Source organism: Dreissena polymorpha, chromosome 5 (genome assembly GCF_020536995.1).
Source record: "Dreissena polymorpha isolate Duluth1 chromosome 5, UMN_Dpol_1.0, whole genome shotgun sequence".
Taxonomy (NCBI): domain Eukaryota; kingdom Metazoa; phylum Mollusca; class Bivalvia; order Myida; family Dreissenidae; genus Dreissena; species Dreissena polymorpha.
In genome coordinates this window covers 109,254,744-109,275,530 of record NC_068359.1, presented here as the reverse complement: position 1 = coordinate 109,275,530, position 20,787 = coordinate 109,254,744, and the positions used below count along the sequence as shown (strand labels likewise).

At 34.4% G+C, this 20,787-nt stretch overlaps 1 protein-coding gene across 1 annotated transcript in view; it reads right to left on the bottom strand.

Moving 5' to 3' along the window:
- Positions 1-20,352, bottom strand: part of LOC127830950 (msx2-interacting protein-like) — a 63,164-nt gene extending 42,812 nt beyond the window's left edge. Inside the window, exons 1-2 of the mRNA XM_052355893.1 lie at positions 20,103-20,352; positions 3,956-4,234 (exon numbers count right to left, since the gene is read on the bottom strand). Of these exons, the coding sequence (XP_052211853.1) occupies positions 3,956-4,234; positions 20,103-20,185 (362 nt within the window). The 5' untranslated portion in view covers positions 20,186-20,352. The remainder of the gene's footprint in view (positions 1-3,955; positions 4,235-20,102) is intronic.
- Between the last annotated feature and the right edge of the window lie 435 nt (positions 20,353-20,787).

The window sequence follows — 20,787 nt, the reverse complement described above, 5'->3', positions numbered from 1 at the left end:
AAGTGTATTAATGCGCTTACAAAAATTCACTTTGAATACTCTATGAAGTGTATTATTTGTATGACTGGAAATGCACTCAAGTGTATTAATGCGCTTAAATAATTTGCTTTTAATTCTGTAATGTGTATTATTTGAATGACTGGAAATGCACTCAAGTGTATTAATGCGCTTTAAAAAATTTACTTTGACCATGAAGTGTATTATTTGTATGTCTTAAAATACACTCAAGTGTATAAATGCACTTAAAAATAAACTTAAGCGCACTTATTATCATAATAAACGCACTTCAGTGTATTATTTCGTGGAAAAATAATACACTTAAATGTATAAACACACTAGTAAAAAGTGTTTTTTTTTTAACAGATTAAAATGCACTTGTTAAGCAAAAAATACGGTGCCAATAACATGCGCATTAAATGCGCATTTAGTGCACTTTTTCGAGAAGGGATGTTGCTCTACTTAAAGGAACCAGCATGTTGTCACTCATAATAAAAACGTGGCAGTATTTTCACATGTTGAAAATTCATAGTTGTTGTTCATGATGTACTTTGTACATTTGTACCTGCCAAGCTGCACCATGTAGATATTATAATCAGATATATGTACATAGGACCACAAACTTCAAGCCTAACTTCATTCTTCAACCCTTCCCCTCTTAGATACGTATTTTGACGTGTTTGTAGTCAGTCCCTTAGAAAGTTATATTTTATTGAAGACCTTTCTTACTAGATTCAAGTTTTAAAGGCTTTATTTCCAACCCTTAGTTACTGATCAGCAGCACACAGCATAAAATCTAAACAGACTGTGAATTACTTGCTGACTATTCTGGTTTTATGCTGTTTGCACATATAAATTTTTCAGCGTAAGCTGCATAAGCCAGCTTTTCACCCTGACTTGACCTTTGTAAGTGTCCAATAAAATTCAAATAAAATTTCCCGCGGCTAGGTACGAATGAATACACTTCATTTATTCCATTGGCTGATTTGAGTATACCACCAGAACATTGGAAACATATCCGCGTCTTTGTAACACTGTTTTACTGTATGAAACAATTTTATCTCTAATGAAAAGGCTTAATAGATAGAACAGTTTTACACTCAATTCTCGACATCAATACAGTTTGTGCGTACACCTTTTATTTTCAGAGTATTACCAGCGCAAAAGCGTTTATACTTAAAAGGCTATGTTCTCATATTTAGTACTTACTTCCATATTCCTGTCAACATGTTAACATGTAAAAGTATAAAGAGCAGTGGAAGCGAGGCCTCACTTTAAAGAATTGCATTTCAACCCGCGAGGTTTCGGGTCAAGTCGCGGACATTCAGAGTTTATATACAGGTCATCACCGGAGTTCGCGGTCAGTAAAATAATCGTTATATAATAAAGACGCTATCCGTGAACTAGGTGACCTGGAATTTTCTTTAGACCAGAAATATGTTAAAAGAAGATATTCAGCAATATAATTATGGTATGTCAATAATAGATTCTTAATGTGTTTTCAACAATACAATGATAAATATTATTTTTAATAAATTTAACAATAATTATTCCACCATATTGCCTAATGTACTAAAGTGATATTATGAGCATGTAACAGTTTATAGGTGTCTATCGCAACCGTTGATTATTTTTGATGTTTCTACTTCATATACACTTATAGTAATTAATGCAGCATCAACATACTAAAACAATATACCAGAAAGAGAAAAATAATGCATTTGAATATTAACCGTACTTTCGTTTGACAACTGATCATGCGTTTACGAGTTGAACCTAAATTTAGTTTTAGTGCAGATTTGTTCATACGACACAAAGACACAATATTGTTTTACGGATCATTTCGGCTTACAGGACTGGGTAAGTCACGTAAGAATATCGAATATAAAATATATTTTTATAAACAACTGGTAGCAAGGTGAGTTGCAGATAATTGATCAGTAACCACATTTTAACTAACTATTTTGATCTGTTAATTCTTTTCAGCTCAATTCAACAGTGCAAAATGCCCATAATATCACTTTAAGCATGAGCACGATGATTACTGTTAATAATCGAATCAAATAGCAATGCCCGACAGACCACTAAAACAGGTTTGTTTTCGTGTGGCCGGTTGACTCATATGTTTAAATTTCACTTCCATTCTTCTTTTGGTTTTCTGTTTTGTATCTATAGGTTTATGACCAGCAATATGTTATAATGTAAAATAAGCCGCGAAAACTCCCCGTAACATCCCGTACTGCGTGTGATGCAGCTAAGAACTGCACAGAAAAAGACATTCGCTATCCTTGATCTCATTCATTAAACTATTTACGCCGTATATCTTTTTTAAAGATATTTCTTGTTTACTTTGCCTCTGAGTGGGAAAGGGATAAAATGCGTTCAGTCATTCAGTTAAGTTTATACTCTAAGTTAAGCCGTAATTCAATTCTGGTTACATAATTTTCATTTACATGAAGACACTTTATGCGATGCATGTTGCTGTTTTGAACAGTTCAGTTCATCTTTTCAGAGAAAACAATATTACATATGTATAACCATACATGCGGAAGTGTTTTTTTTCTAAACTCGAGCATTCGGATCAGTCTATTGTGGCTTCTGTCCCCATAAGATGCCAAATAGAGGCATGCCCCACATTTCATTTTTTGGAGTCATCCGCATAGTTTAATTCCTAAAAATGGATAATGTTTGTGATCATGAAATTCTTAAACACTTGTTTTCATTTAGATTTCATCATGTTCACTTGCAGAAAATGCTCTTTTGGAACGAAATTGACAACATTTTCTTCCTTTTGAGATTTTTCAGACATCAATTTGGAATTTTGTAGCTTTCCCTCAATTGGGAAAATACGTTATACAGGTACTTTACAAAGAAGGAAATAAAACGCTGCAACTAGTCTAAATATTTGTTTAGAACAGACTCCCTTTAATCTACACATTCGTTGAGCACCTTTTTCCCTACGAGCAGTGTTCTCCTGAAAAATGTGAGAATTCAGTTATAGTTTTCATACCGTTGACTAAGCAATACAACGGATGTATTTGGAACATTTCAATTTATATTTTGTGGAAAGTAGCCGGCATCTAGATTGAATGTAACCGGTGAAATCGCCGGCTGCCGGTGCTCCCGTAGAACACTGCCTTAGAAAGGCTGGAATGTTAACCCATTTATGCCTAGCGTCTAGAAAAAAGGCCTTGGCAAACAGCGTTGACCTCGATGAGACGCCGCATGATGCGGCATCTCATCAGGGTCTGCGCTGTTTGCTAAAAGGAATTTCTGTAAGAAATATTCTAAATATAGAAATAAATATACTAGACATCCCTAATTTTGGAAATAAATTGATCCAATTTAGAAGGATGGGAGAGTCCACTTGGCTTAAATGGGTTAAAAATTCTGTTATTAACTGTGCTTTGTGGCTATGATATACATACAAAAACCTCCAGACAACTTACCGGTTGTCCAGGACAATGTAATCCATTTACAATATCAGTCATTGAACATCATAACAATTTGTTAAAAATCCACTTGCGTACTTTTAATACTCCAGAGGGCACCTTTCACTTCATCCACACTTTTCAACGCACATAAATTACTCCAGTATAATGATACACAAACAGGCATTTCACTTTAATCCATGTATGAGTATTGAATTGGTATTCCATGTAGGCAATTAAATCCAGCAAGACAATACTTGGAAAATAAATCCAATTTAGACGATATTTATATGGTCACGAAACAACATAACGCAACACTGCACAATTTTGTGACAAGAGTAATCCAAGCTTCTCTGTCACGAAAACAACAAAACATAATATCATACAACATATATCATGATTCTTAAACTAAAATCACCTTTCTGAAGATCCATACCTGGTTGTAATAAACTTAGAAGCAGTACAAACCATTGAAAATTAGTGTCATTTTATGCGTACAGAGTGACTTAGATATCAATTAAACTTACCCTTTTCTCGGAAATGCTCCGGGCGGTCCTCTTGGAAAGTGTTCTGGTTCATGTGTCCGTTTTACAACACTTCCTGTTGCACCAAATCCCATACTATAGTCACTGGAAAGCACATTGTTTCCGATCTTTTTCTCGGCTTTGTGCGCGTTTGAAGCTGATTTTATGTCAGTGAAGGCGACGGTTGCTGTGAGACTGGTTATACAACCCTCTTCCTTCTCCTCGCTGTCTGACGTTCCCTCTGGTTTACGCTCTAGCTTTACTTTCTGTATCTTACCAAATCTGAAATCAAACAATACTGGTTTTATTCCATTATTGATGATAGAGGAATTTACATGCATAATAAAATGAACATGCTTAAAACAATGAAATTCAAACAAAGAAAACCCTATGTGTTGAACGTTTCAAGGAGGAAACCAAGGATAAGGAAATTACTGAAAGCCACGTAAATACTCAAAATCAAAAAATATTTTGTTTACTAATTATTTCATTGTATCGTATTATTACTATTGCAGGTATCAGATCTTTTGATAAAAGCATAAACCTTGATAAGGAAAATGTTGACTTTCATTTATGACTGCTACATGCTGGGCTTTAATTTTGTGATGTGAGATGTGTTTGTCAGAAACGCAATGCCACCTATTGCGTCGCTTTGTAGCCATAAATTTGCAATATATTTGACCTTTGACCTTGAAGGATGACCTTGACCTTTCACCACTCAAAATGTGGAGCTCCAGGAGATACACATGCATGCCAAATATCAAGTTGCTATCTTCAATATTACAAAAGTTATGACCAAGGTTAAAGTTTTGGGACACACACAATGACTGACTGACTGACTGACACAGTGACAGAGACTGGCCAAAAAACAATATGAGCCCGGTTTTTCCGTCCAGCACTTTTTGGTAACATCATAAATACCTTGATGTCCAACATTTTGTGAATTTTAAGCTGGTGTGTTAACCAAAGTTTTTAGTTCAGTGCTGAGTTTGTGGAAAGTCCTACGATCTAATAAATTGAAAACAAAAATATGTTAAGGCATTTTGCAAAAACAGACAATTTATATTGGTTAAAAGTCAATGATGTAACAGATTGGACACAACTTAGCAATCATGATGTGTATACGAAATCTTAAAATATTCTCGTTGAAATAAACGGCATTGATTCGTCATCACGGCGTTTCAAACTCATTGTTGTTCCTATCAAAACATGTGTAGACGCTACACACGTTATGTAAAAACAGTTTGAGATCTTACTGCAAGATGTAACATTGGACACGAACTGTAACATCACCATTCATAAAAAATAATGATTGTCGGACTGAAAATTGTATAGGTTTGTGCCTTTTTTAACCCATTCATGCCTAGCGTCCTGAAAAAAAGACATTGCAAACAGCGTAGACCCAGATGAGACGCCGCATGATGCGGCGTCTTATCTGGGTCTGCGCTGTTTGCTTAGAGGAATTTCAGTAAGTAATATTCTAAATATAGAAATAAATATACTAGACATCCATAATTTTGGAAATAAATTGATCCAATTTAGAAGGATGGGAGAGTCCACTAGACATAAATGGGTTAAGTTTTAGATCCAATAAATACATGTAACCTTTATTGATAATATTGAAATAAAGGTAAGAAGCCCAAGTTTTTTTGGTAGAGTGATGGAAACAGGAACTCATGGGCACTATAAAAGGTTGTTTTTTTTGTCCAGAATCTGCATGTATAATTTGTTACAAATTTTCGTACTAACAGGGTAAAACTTGGTAGTTTTAAGATATTTATCAACAAGTTTTATGTTAATCTTATCAAATATGGCCACAACATTTTTCAAATACATTAATGAAATTTATATTTTACAATTTTTTGGGATGTAAATAAAAAGTGCTGGACGGAAAAACCGGGCTCATATAACCCCGATCATGCAATCTGGGGGCATACAAAGAAAGTGTTCCTTACAGCAATAGCCAAAATTTCAACGTTAAATGTGGTAAGGTAACATATATTTAACGATATAAAATGCAGGTTTTTTTGCGTGTGTGTGACAATAAATTCCATGTGAATGTCATGTCACAATATCCGAACATTTACAAGAGAACACGAGAATGTCTTCGGGCAGCTCATGATTACTATGAAGTGCTTCAGCACTAACCGAACCAATCTCATAAAATTCAAAATGTTACATATTGTCAAAATTTAAATGCTAGATATGGTCTGATAACATAGATACAAAATGCTCTTTTTTGTTTATTGCCAGACAATTATATTCAACAGATGTTCATGTACCAAGTTAGTGTTTGTGTGTTACATGAATTATTGATGCCGGAAATTAAAATGAAATGTATTGCGCCACAAACAAATAAAAATGATCATTTTGGATCTCGTTAAATCTATGTAACCATACCACATAGCGTTGAAATTTAAGCTATTGCTAAAAGGAACACTAATTTTGTATGGGTTTATTTTACGAAATATTTTGAGAATATTTGATTTCAAGTATTTATGTTCCTTCAAAAGTATCTCGTAAAAAGGTGCTTTATCATTTTGTTATGAATTCAGTGCAAGAATACATCAGTAACATCAGTTGGTGACATGGGCATACATGTTACATGTAAGATATTGCTCCCATGCAAGAGATAAAGCATGTTCTATTTCATGTAACTGCATATCAATATTCAGTAACACTTTACTAGCTCAGATACATGTATAAGACCTAACATCAGTATCTAGTTGTTGTTATCTATCTAGTATCTAGTGTATTTATGCCCCATGGTACATCAGTTGATGCATAATGATACCTAGATCTAATACACAGGTATTTCCCCACACACAACTTTTCCTGTCAAAACAAGGTTCAGAGATGATTAATCATTTGGCTCCAGGCCAAGTACAGCAGATAGGATCAACACAAGCATACACACTTCTCCCTGGTCTGAGCTCTCATGTACACAGGTACACAAGCTTGATTCTCCACATCCATTATCTATAATGGAGTAATGGAGTGGAGTATGATCTAGAGGTAGTTAACTGTGAACATTCACTCTACTTTTTAGTAAAAGATGACCTCACCAACTTAAATTTTCAGTAACAAAATAAATATTTTCGGCAACTGATACCGATACTTAACTTTTTTCAAATATGAAAGGTTTAAGAAAGAAAGCGATATGGATAATCTTTTAATAAAGTTAAAAAAATGGGTTCTATATTCACCACACCATTCTTAGACATAAGTATTAAAAACAAACATACTTATACTTAGATTCAAGAAATGTGCTAATGGGTTTGCAAACATGCAGGCTACCAATGGTGCCTATGTCATTATTAAAATATTCTAAATGAAGCACTAGGTAAAAGAGGTGGACAAAACTAAATCCTACTCAAAAAAGCAACTCTTTTAAATAAAAATCTCAAGAATATTCTTTGACTAAATTGCAAGAATAGTTTGGTGCACATGGGCCTATGTTAGTGCATGTCCTAGATGAACAACTGGATCCAGTCTAATGATCTAATAGACACAGAGGAACAATCAGTTAAAAATCCTCTCTCATCTTTAATGACATTACATTCCACCTAAAAAGAACCTCAACCAATAATACTGCCTTTCTAAATGCACATTTACAAATCCAGCCCAGCAACTAATTTGACTGGGTCTATTCATGCCCAGCCATTCTGCGCGGTCTTGACTTTCTGCCAAATCATACATGCTGTTAAGACATATTTCTATTCACATCAAGGTTGAATAAACAACCAGTTTATAAATCTTAAAATCTTTCTTTCATGTACAAGAGTATTTATGAAAAGGTTTAGCAGGCCTTTTGTACCTCTGGTAAGCTATTCAATAGGTAGATTATAGCTTGTGCATAATACATAGGTTATTTGATATTCTTTCTTTAAGACAGCATTGATCCCGCCTGCCAGCTGTAAATAACTTGGCTGGCTGCCAACAAGATCTGAATGTACAAGATCAATTTTCCATTTTCAAACAGTCCCTTCCTAGATACATGAAAACTAGTATCTCAAGTCTCCTGCATAGGAAATTTAACGATCTGGCACATGGCCAAGTTGATAACCTTCCAGTGTTGATAACAACTGCTCTAGGTTATAGCTCACAATGGATTGACCCAATTTACTGATAAACATGTATTCTCGAAAATTGCAAGAACAACCCGTATTTTCACATTTTTTATTTTAAAGAATATTGAAGTTACCATGTAGTGTAAGATGCAATTTAAAAGTTGGCATATTGCTAGTGATTTGCGAATGCAATTTGCAAGTTGGTTATTTGCCAAGCCTGCACAGCTAACAATAGACACGGTATGACTCACACTCATGTGATACGCTGGGAAATGTATGCAGGCAACATCACAGCCATTTTGAATACTTAATAACCTGGTTTGTGTGTCTAATGTATGTGGATGGTAGGTTAACAAATGCAAGGTAGACAAGTTTATGGTGTGAACGTGATTGATAGGTCGAAAACAAAGAAATAGTAAGACGTGAAAACAACAATATCCTGTGTTTTAACACCATTTTTGATGATGTATATGGTGTTTAAACCTAACAAGGCACATGTATCTACAAGACTGATGATATGTGAAACATGGATTTAGAAAATATGATTATTAATAAGTATTATCATTCTAATGGCATAAATATTGGTATCTTAATTACTTACAAGAATTTACAGCATTATGTTCTGAATTTAATAATAATTATATGGCTATAAGGGGAATTCCCCCTAGAATTACGTGATAAATCAACCTTCACAATACACACCTGTGTATAGTGTTGAGATTGTGAAATACCAAGCTGGCCCATGAGAATTGAGAGGGAAAACTTTAAAATGGTATTTGAACATTATCTAAAATGGAGGATTTGGGAAGACAAAATGTGTCGGTGTTTTCACAATTTTAGTCTTTGAAATCTTTAACAAAGAAACTTTATATCCTAAAAACTGACAAGGTATTCCTATATTTCTGATTTTTTCATAACTGGCACATTGAACGTTAAATTTACAGCAATTAAACTTCAATAATTGAATAATAATCACAGCCTGAAAGGAATATAAGTTTTAAATGAGAAAATTTGCATAAAATAAGAGTTCAAGACAGTAACAAGATTGAAACCCGTTTCATTATAACATTAAGCAAATAATGATTTTATAATAGAACATTAAACTGTAAAAAAACTGGTATTCCTTTCTTGATTGCTTAAATTATTCGAACCTTGCACTGTGAAAAGGGGATTTAATGGATTTGTGCAAAAAGGCATCCAAGATAAGCCTGTGCAGTCCGCACAGGCTAATCAGGAACAACGCTTTCTGTCCAAACTGGATCTTTGCTTAGAATATACTTTTTATAAACAGAAAATATCATAAAAGCAGTCCACAGAGGCTAATCTGGGACGACATTTTACAAACATGCATTAAACCCCTTTATCACAGATCACGGCTCATTAACTATATTTCTTACAACAATTACATGTATAGCACCGAGAATGAAAAAATGTCAATTACTGCCAGCCTACACCACACTTTTTATTTATCATAAAGCAAAATGTATTATTAATGACCTTGATGAAGCAAATCAGCTAGAACGTCTGTACATTTTATAGTTAACTATAAATGTGAGAAACATATTAATAAATCAGGAAATATGTAAAGCATGTTTTATTTGGCTAGCTTTAAGCATTGAAAATTGGAAGTGTGACCTTCTATTCCACTGATGTAGGAAGTTTGATAAAACATAGATTTGGGAAGTTATGTACAACCAGTACTAAGTCCTACTAAAATAGTCATATTATAGTACTTTGAAGGAATATTTAATTGAACAATATGGCTTCATGCTTATGTTAAACTTTCCATCATTCAATACCAATTGGCAAGTATCATTATCAGTAACATCAAAATAAAATTAATATAAAGGTACATGCAACAGACGTCACATCTATGTAAATGTACTGAGAGATATTTGGGAGTAATAAAGGTATCTAAATCCAGTCTGTATTTGACTATGTTTTACTGATAAAAAGATTTGACATGTTTGCAGATATTGATTGGCTACCAGCAGTTAGCTGGTAAACAGATTTGATTGAAACTTTAGCTCAATGTTTAGGCCTGTAACTACTGGGTATTGATTTTTGCTGATCCTCAAAAGATTGGTCTTATCGATTTTTAGATATCATTGTTGTGGTACCAGTAATTTGATATTGTCAAACAATGAAGCAAAACTGCAAATTATAAGCGAATATTTTAGCAAATTCATAACAGACATTTATTGTGTGATTGGCAGAGTTCCCTTGTTATGTATGCACCTCAATCCATAATAGATCATCTGTTTTATCTAAGCTTTGTATTCTTATTTCTACTTCTAAAAATGTATAATTAGGAGGACTGCTATGTTGTATACCGGTAGTACAGTATATTGTTTTATTATTGTCCACATTTTTTAATTGTAGGGATTTGTTTGATCCATTTGGGAAAACTAAACTTTTGTGGAATTGTTCATTTATTGGAAAAGATCCTATCAGTAAACTATGTATATGGACAAAACCACTGCTTTTCTACATTACTGGTATCTAATAAATTAATTCTGTCACATATTTGGATACACTTGCTTCTTCAGATTCAGATATGTTAGTTAAAGATGGATTACTAAATTGCAAGCGTGATAAAAACGTATTCAGATTGGTACAATTCATTTTCCGACTTGAATTGGTGACTTGAACTTACACTTAGAAAATATGATTTCAGAAAAACTTATGTGATCCCATTTCAGTCGGTGCTTTGATTTTGTAAAAGTGCTTCATGCGTCTGAATGTCAGGTGATTAGAACGTCACTGTGTTGCTTTTTTGTTCTATATAATGCATCACACTGTTTATAACTGAAACATAGCTATATCAGTGCTCCAGCTAGGATTTGAAAAGGGCAGGGGGGCTTTTTTGTCAAAAGGGCACTTTCGACGCGCAGTATTTTGTCAAAACGGCACTTTCGACGCGCAGTTTTTTGTAAAAAGGGCACGTATGAGCGCACGGGTGTTTCTGGAATGCTTCCTATTGCATGTTAATTTATATGTTATAAATAATTGTATTATTCCCATTATTATTAAACCATTCAAATATAATGTCTACAATGAGGATTAAAGTAATTACAATGTAATAAGAGATGTATGAATAATCATATGTAGAAAAAAAAAAAAAAAAAAAAATTTTTTTTTGGGGGGGGAGGGGCATTGCGAAGGTTCGGGGGGGGGGGGGGGGGGGGCAGGGCGGAGGTTCGGGAGGGCAGGGCGCGGCGCCCTTCTATTTTAGGTCTAGCTGGAGCACTGTAATTTATATAATATGTGATGGTAAATTTTGAATATACACTGCTAATGTTAAGATCTCAAAATTTACAAAATTTATTTGCACATGGATTACTAATCTTTATTTGATGATTAAAACTGAAACAAACAGCGACCACAAAACAACAACTTTGGGTTGATAATAGGGCGAGTTACTTGTATAATTTTTTACACCCTGGATATTTTAAGTCAATTATGAATGTAACTTTTGTCTACAGTGGATTTCTTTAAAGTCTTTAAATTAACGACACAAATTTTTTCAATCAAGTTAAAAATGTTGGTTCTTTTTTGGCCTAGTCTAGCTGTACCTTATTTAAATTGACAATTCCATACAGTGATATTTTTACAAATGTTCTCATCTGAGTCCTGGCACTCAATAACTTGCAAATCTATGAGTCCCTGAATTGAAAGAATGAGTCCAAATATTAAACAATATTATTTTTTAAGAATTTCAATGCATTTTTGGGACTCACATAATTTGAAACATTGCATCCACAGAGGTTTTTGTGATTCCAAGACACTGGACACGCAGGTGAAAAAATCCCTGTCCATATTAAATTAGTGGGTATTTGTACATTTTGGGAACAGATCTGTGGGAATAAGTCTTATTTACAGTTACAAACAGGTATCTGTATGCTTTATCCTATTTATTGTTATACACTAAAATGATCCAAAACTTCAATCAAAGATTTATAATACCACAGACTAATGAAATCACATAATTATGCACAGCTTTATGTTAAGTATGACTTAACAATCCAACACATCTGAATGTTATACCAGGGTACATGAAAAAGTATAGCCAGGAGCGTACATGCAGACAAGTTTTTGTGTACGGAAGGACAGGTTGACTCCAAAATACACCCCTTTTCTTCTGGTTCATTATTATATACTTACTGAAGACCAAGAATATGTTACTAGCAATCCTACAGTACATTCAAAATGTGCCAATGCAGTTGGTTTTGGCTGAGGCTAATTTCAATTACAGAAATTTAGTTACCCAGTGAGATCGCAACATTGGAAATCAGGATACTTCGAAATACATATTGCACTTTGATAACATAGAAAACAAGAGCATTGCATAGTAGGTGTCAACGCTCGTCTGCGGGTGCAGTTTTGAATAAATGAAAGAATAGATTGTCAGAGTTTTTAATTTTTTTAGAGGTCAACGTGACCTTGACCTTTGACCTAGTGACCCAAAAATGGGCGTGGCATGTAGAACTTATCGAGGTGCATCTACATAATATAAAGTTTCAAAGTTGCAGGAGAGCACTTTGATTTTAGAGACAATGTGAAGGTTTTAGCACGAGCTGGCTATGACACTACCTTGGGTTTTCCCTGAAAACAGCCGAGCTAACAAGAGATGTGTTTGTCGGAAACACAATGCCCCCTATTGCGCCGCTTTGAAGCCATATATTTGACCTTTGACCTTGAAGGATGACCTTGATCTTTCACCAGTCCAGGGTTTTTGGGCCCGATTTTATAGCCGAAATTCGGCTATGTTCCCAATCCCAAAAGGTATACTTTTTTCCCAAAATGTGGCAAAACATTCCCAATTTCCAATAAAAAAGAAAAGAAAAAGCGTCTAATGCGTATTTTATCTCAATTTTAATTCAATTACATCTAACAAAGTATTTTATCTTTTTTTTTTCTTTTAACTTGAATGATTATAACAAGTTATATCAAATTTAGTATTTCCCGAATCAGTGGACTTTTCGTTTGAAATAAAAAGGCTAATGAATTTATTTTCCCAATTTCATGAAAATGCTGATAAAATTCCTAATTCCAAAGCCGTTGGCTATCTTCCCAAAAAGTGGAAAAAAACCTGACCACTCAAAATGTGCAGCTCCACGCAGTGCTTCAGCTAGGATTTGAAAAGGGTGTGGGGGGGGGGGGGGGGGCTTTTTTGTCAAAAGGGCACTTTGAACGCGCAGTATTTTGGCAAAAGGGCACTTTCGAGCGGACCACGAGATACACATGCATGCCAAATATCAAGTTGCTATCTTCAATATTGCAAAAGTTATGGCCAATGTTAAAGTTTTCGGACGTACGCCAGTTTTTTTTCCACTTTTTGGGAAGATTGCCCATGGCTTTGGAATTGGGAATTTTATCGGCATTTTCATGAATTTGGGAAAATAAATTCATTAGCCTTTTTTTCACCCGAAAAGTCCACTGATTAGGGAAATACTAAATTTGATATAACTTTTTATAATCATTCAAATTAAAAGAACAAAATCATATAATACTTTGTTAGATGTAATTGAATTAAAATTGAGATAAAATACACATTAGACTTCTTTCTAAAAAAAAAAAAAAAAAAAAAATTTAATTTTTTTTTGGAAATTGGGAATTATTTGCCACATTTTGGGAAAAAAGTATACTTTTTGGGATTGGGAACATAGCCGAATTTCGGCTATAAAATCGGGCCAAAAAAAAAACCTGTACGCACAGACTGACAGATGGACAGTTCAACTTCTATTTGCCACCATACCGGAGGCATAAAAAGCCACTTGAGAGGCAAGTTCTTCAGTTTTTGTTAAATTTTTATCCTCAACGTAAGTGTTTGAGACACAGGACTTTGTGGAGTTTATAAATGGTACTTGTATATCTTTAAATTATGCACTGTGATGAAATAATTTCATTAAAGAATCAATGGTAGATTTTTGACGAAACATGAGAAAAATCAATCTGAAAAAAGCGTGCACTCGATGATAAGAGCACATTATAAAAAAACTTATTATTGAAAGAAAGTATTAAGAGTAATTACTGTGCTTCAAATACTGAAATATTGATAGTAAAAACTGATGACATTCAATGAAATATGAACAGTGCCCCAGATAAGCAGCATATCTGCGTCTTTCACCCTATTAAAATTTTGAAAAACGCAAGAAATACAATATCATGGCATATTGAAAACAAAATCAATTTGACTTAAACGCAAATTTTTCAAATTTGATGCGTACTATACAATAGCTTCGATCGAAAATGCTTTGCTCATTTTCTGTATTTTCTCTTAGAATGATTATCTTAACGCGCCTGAATGATGGAACAGGAAAACAGTCAAAGTTATTAAAACGCTCTGCAAGTGGATTTCATAGTTAAATAAAGCGTCTGACCAAATTATTTACGACGACATACATGGGTTTTCAATCTGACTTAATCCGTCACTCATTGTGCATGTATTTGTAAAGCTTCTGTACTTTCAGTTTCTATTATGATGCAAAATAAACATGTCTAGGAGAGGTCGAAAGACATCCCTATTGCTGCACCAAAATATCAGTTGATCGCCAACTTTTTCGATACAATAAAGCAAGAGCCAATAAGTGCTGAATCATTCATGTTAAAGTGTTAAGTTTATATAATTGACAGTTTCAAGGATTAATGATGTTATGAAACATCAGTTTATTAAAGTTAATTATGATTATGAGTTTTCAGTTTTATTGAATCTATACAAGTGTGTATCTTCAACAGAAGTACCGTAAAAAGTTGTGTATAAGGCGCACTTTTTTACCCCAAAATTTCATTTTAAAAACTTGATGCGCGTTATGCACAACTACAGCCATGCCAAGACATTTTTTCGCTGTCAGTTACCCAGTAGCGGTAATTCGCATCATTCTGTTTTCCGGTGTTTTAACTGTAACTATGTTAATAATAGTGTTATATTGACGATCTGAATAAGATGAACAAACATTATTAAGTTAACATATATATTTTCTATCTTTTTTCAGGTACGTACAGAGCATTGAAATCAAATCAATTTGAAGAAGAGAATGAAAAACGAGGAAGCCATTTTTATTTAAATGTTATTGTTTACTTTTCCCACAATATTATACCCTACTGTACTAGGGTTACACAATTTATTTGGGGGCACTTGTCCATTTACAATAGTATGTCGGCAAGGTATTTCCCGATATATTTAAGATTATTTTTCTTGCTTTTCAAATGTGTTAATAAAATTGATGCTGTGTTTGTTTACACGTTTTCATACGTCTTGTCAAGATTGAGGATGTGATTATTGAGCAATTTGCGTCACCTGTCAAGTTTTGTGTAGCTGGGCTATTATCAAAGCATGCGAACCGGCAAACGGCTTCACACCTCCATTGTTTGTTTATCGCCAGTAATGTGATGGTGTTGAGAAGTTTGAGTCGTTAAAGTCTCCTGTCAATTTTAGACACTCGAAAAGAACGCATGATATCGGCATTGTAAATAAAACGCGCGGTTGTGAATTAGTCATGCATGAATAACCAGGTGACAATACCAATCAATAATGTCAGTTTCTTAGTTATAACTAATCCATCCGTTATGTGTACTCCACGATAAAATCGTGGACAGTTACTTCGGAGACATATGATGAAAACCTTGATGGTATCCTCGTGGAAAGTGTGCATTTCATGCATAATTCATTTAAATCCAAACATTTATTTTTACGCATATGATTTAAAAAAACACCAACTAGTTGTATCATTATCGTCTTAAAAATAATTTATAATTGAAGCAGTAAAAGAAAAAGTAAGATCGGAAATGTAAATCTAACGATTTTCAGTTAGCCTGCGGTACGGAATTTTTCCCCCGATTTTTTTGCTTCAAAAACTTTTTTTCCCGATTTTTTAGCTTTAAAAAGTAGATGCGCGTTATACATAAATGCGCGTTATACACAACGTTTTACGGTAACAGATCAAATGATTTCAAGGATGCATTTTTCGGCGTAAGCTGTATTAAGCCAGCTTTTCACCCTGACTTGACCTTTGTAAGGGTCCAATAATACACAAATAAAATTTCCCACGGCTAGGTACGAATGAATACACTTCATTTATTCCATTGGCTGATTTGAGTATAACACCAGAACATTGGAAACATATCCGCGTCTTTGTAACACTGTTTTACTGCATGAAACAATTTTATCTCTAATGAAAAGGCTCAATAGATAGAACAGTTTTACAATCAATTTTCGACATAAATACAGTTTGTGCGTTCACCTTTTATTTTCAGAGAATTACCAGTGCAAAAGCGTTTATACTAAAGGCTATGTTGTCATATTTAGTACTTACTTGCATTGCATTTCAACCCGCGAGGTTTCGGGTCAATAAGCGGCTATTTGTGAAAGTCATAGTTTATATACAGTTCATCGTCGGAGTTCGCAGAAGGGGTTGCGATCATTGTGTTACACCGGTCTTACTGACAATAACGTAGTGACTGTAATGCATTGCATTCCAATCCGCAAGGTATCAAGGTCAGTTTGTCAGTTTGCGGTCAGTTGCAGAAATCTTTATATAAACGCCGTCTCGTAAACTTTGTGCACTTGAAGTCTGTTTTGATCAGAAAGATACTAAATAAAGATATTCGGCGATATTATTGTGGTATGTCAATCATCGATTTTTAATATGGTTTCAACATTGGCATGATAAGGACCAATTTTGATAAAATTAATTAGAAATATTTATCCATTTAGACCAGTTTATTAAGCATGAGCACAATAATTCACTATACTATAATTATGCAATTAAATAAGATTTGAGTATTGCCGGCTGACCTATATGCACTCGTTTATTTTCATGTTTCTTGTGTTTTTCTATTCTGTAAATATAGATATCTGAGTAATAATATCACATAAAGCATAATAAGCCACGAAATCTGGCGCAACACCCCGTAATTGATTTGCTTATGATGTAGCTAAGAACTGCGCAGAAAAAAGGCATCCGCTACTTTTTATCTCATAGAGATAACTTTTGATCATTGATAAACATCGACCACAATCAACGCCGTATATCTTTTTTAAAGATATTTCTTGGTATAACTCATTTCAACCTATTTCAAGAATGGTATCACCCTATTTTTCAAAATCAATGGTCGAAAACTCTATTTCCCAAATAATTATCTGGGGCACTGGTGTTTTTTTCACCATTTTGAGAATGGCGCCGGGTCCCTATGAATTGGGAAAATGCATTTTTTTAGTATTGTATTTACTAAAGTTGAACTTTATATGAATGGGAGATTAACAAAATATTGAGATCTAAAAAAAATTGGTGGGGGGGGTCTTTCATTGGAAAAAAATCAAGCGAAACACGGGATTTGTTGGGAAAATAAGGGGTCTTTTTTAGATATCATTGTTTTGGGGAAAATCTCTGTAAGAGGGGAAAAATACGTCAAGGGGAAAAGGCTGATATTCGGGGTGTCTCAAAGAAGGAAAAACAGTGTATAGCATTCAGTGTTTTTTTTTTCATTCAAATTCTGGTCTGGTAATCGACCCCATTGGAAAAAAGAATATATTTTTCCCAAATGGGAGTTAAAAATTCCACATCATCATCATGAAAGGTTTCCCCCAAACATTGTTTTTTAGATCTCAATATTTTTTTTAATTTCCCATCCATATAAGTAACCTTAGTAAATGTAATACTGAAAACACTATTTTCAATTGTATAGCATTTTTAAGCAAAACAACAGAAAAAACACTTATTTCCCAGTTTTAGTCAAAACGCTGTGAATTTTCACAATCCAAAGGGACCAAGTCCCATTCCCAACATGGTGGGGAAAAAACACTGACATTATAACTTCTAAATATATTTTATTGTGCTATTTGCCAGTACCTTTACAGTGCAACTATTGAACTTTCAATTGACTTTACTGATGCAAATTGATATGAAGTTGACGAATAAAAACTGGCTAAACATTTGGCATGTATAGCAGTTTCATCTGGATTTGAGGCGGTGAGTTTTCATGAAAAAAGCCTTAACCAGTTGCAATTCCAAGTGACCTGGATGATCAGTAGCTGAAAGTTGGATTAATGCATTATGCAACAATCGAACCCTGGCCCTTGTAATTCAAGGCAAGATTTTTTTAAAGTTGTTTACTATTTTAGAACAAATAAGTTGTTTTGAATACATTTGAGTTAGATACAATTCAAACAAGAGCACCACATAGCGGGTGCCAACGCTGGGCTGTGGATGCAGTTTAAATAAATGAAAGCTTGTCAGAAGTCAGGGTTTTTTTTAGAAAAAGGGGAAGACGCTAGACGCTGGGTAAAAGGGAAAAATAGAGCGCGAAAGAGACATATTTGGGGAAAAAAATCAAAACTGTTCATTTCTATGTCTATAACTCACCTTCATACTTCAGGATTGTTTTTTTTAGAAAAAGAGGCATGTCTCTGACCTTTTTGTTCTTAAACACATGAACAAGTATGACATTAAAGTCAAAGTCTTAAATAAAGTTGCAGGGGTAGATCTAATAATGGGAAATGTTTTCAACTGGGGCCGGGCGACGATGTCAATATTGTGATTTCAATTTCATGATGAATGGGTAGATGATTTAGATCTGCTACAGTATTGGAAGGGAAGGTGCAGCAGCTGCCGATTGTTTACTTTCCCTTTCACAATGTTCGATGTTTATTACAAATACCTCCGAATCCTGCTGGGTTTCAATGGTTTTTGATGATTCATTCTCAAAAAAATGCGTCGACGCAATTAATATTTTCCGAGTCTGAACGTTTTATTTTGTTTGTGTATGAACGCCAATTGTGAGACTTTTTTCTGTTTTAACGTTTATATATTGGCTTTAACATAACCCGGATGAAAATTCGACTGGTTTCCGATAATTAATTGACGAAACACCCTTCTCGCGCAAGACCGGAATCCAGTAAAATAGTCACATGATTAATACGATTAGTTTCCCGGTTTCCATGACGTAATTTAAGAGCTATATTTAGAATAACTGGTATTCCAAGATTTGAGTATTCGTCGGGGGGAGAGAGAGAGAGAGAGCGAGATCGTTGTACATGGTACAAATTGGATAAGTGTCGACTTCCCAAAAGAAAAAAAAACATTTCTTTGAGGGTAAAATATTATATTTTGGTGGAAAAAAAATTTGGAGGGGAAATTATATTTTTAGGGGAAATATTCTGGTAGGGGAAGACGCCGAATATCGGCGTCACTTTCTTAGTAAAAAAAAACCTGGAAGTGACCTTGACCTTCGACCTAGTAACCCAAAAAAATGGGTGTGGCATGTAGAGTTCATCAAGGTGCATCTACATATGAAGTTTCAAAGTTGTATGTGGAAGTACTTTGATTTTAGAGCCTATGTTTAGGTTTTCGCACAAAGCGGACGGCTGACACAGGACGCCAGACGACGATCTGGCTATGACAATACCTGGGGTTTTCTCCGAAAACAGCAGAGCTAAAAACGAACTTTTATTATATAAGGTACATTTAAGATTAGCTTCTTGGTAACATAAAATATGCATCAGAATGAATGCAATTAAGATTATTCACAGAAGTCAAAAGTGAGCAAATTTCAAAATGCCTGCATTAAAATGCAGAAATAAGCCTTCAATCGAAATCCCTAGTAAATATAATAAATGTGCACACTAAGACGAACAGTTCACACTTCTATCTTTAGACTTTAAATACTGCCGGACTCCCCTCGCGGGTATTACAAATTAATTCAAAAATGTTTTGATGAGATATAGAAATATACATAGCAATTCAAAAGCAATTATTTATTATCGTAAAAGATTTGTTTACATCCGAAGAAAGCGTGTTTCTGTCCGTTTGTGTTCTTGCAATGCTTTGTCAAGAAAGAGATCATTGTATTATACGTTTCATACATTAACTATATCATAATTGGCAATTAAATACCAATTAAGACATTGAATTAAACACACCACCAGTGAAAAATGCACGCAGTTCAAATCATTGTTCAAGTTTCTACCCGCTCTAGATCAGCCATTGCTGAATACAGCACAACAATCATGAAATCGTCTCGTCTGACTACAACGAACAGCGAGTATCCACAGCTATGTCCAACGAAACACTTTTACTCACCGTTTAAAAAACTCCGTTATTTCATTTTCTGTTATACTTTCGGGTAAATTCCCTACCAGTAGGTACCGTGTTTCGCGTACCATCTCCTATATATGCTACATCCCTAAATGAATTTCAAACACGCCGACATTTTTTCGTTTGAATAACACATTACACATAGCAATTTCAGTGGTAGTCCGATAAAAAGTTTCAATGCAAACCGCGTGACGTCACTACCACGTGACCTTCCTTTACCACATATGCCATGTGACTGCAATATTCTGTGTAGCTTACGAGGGGTCGACTCAAACGTATACTTGTTATCAATGTCTTTAGGTAAAGGGCAAACTTCAGTCAGACATGTAGCCTTATAAACCTGTTTTGAACGTTCTGCGGGTATTTGATACCGCATTAAAGCCGCTTATATTTAGTGATTCACTAAAATGGCCATTTGAGATATAGGCATACGTATTTTCGGAATTGTATACAATGTTATTTGTAAAGGTTTATATGGGGGGTTTATAAACTACGTTACTATTATATGTAAATATATTTTCAATCTATCTCGTAAGGAAAGAGTAAACATAGGTGATTGGCAATTCAAGCAAACAGCGAACACGTGTGGCCTGCGTGGTTTAGTTGTTTAATTGTTACTTATATGACTCGGCGGGATACTCAATATTTGAACACTTAGTGTGTGGTAATT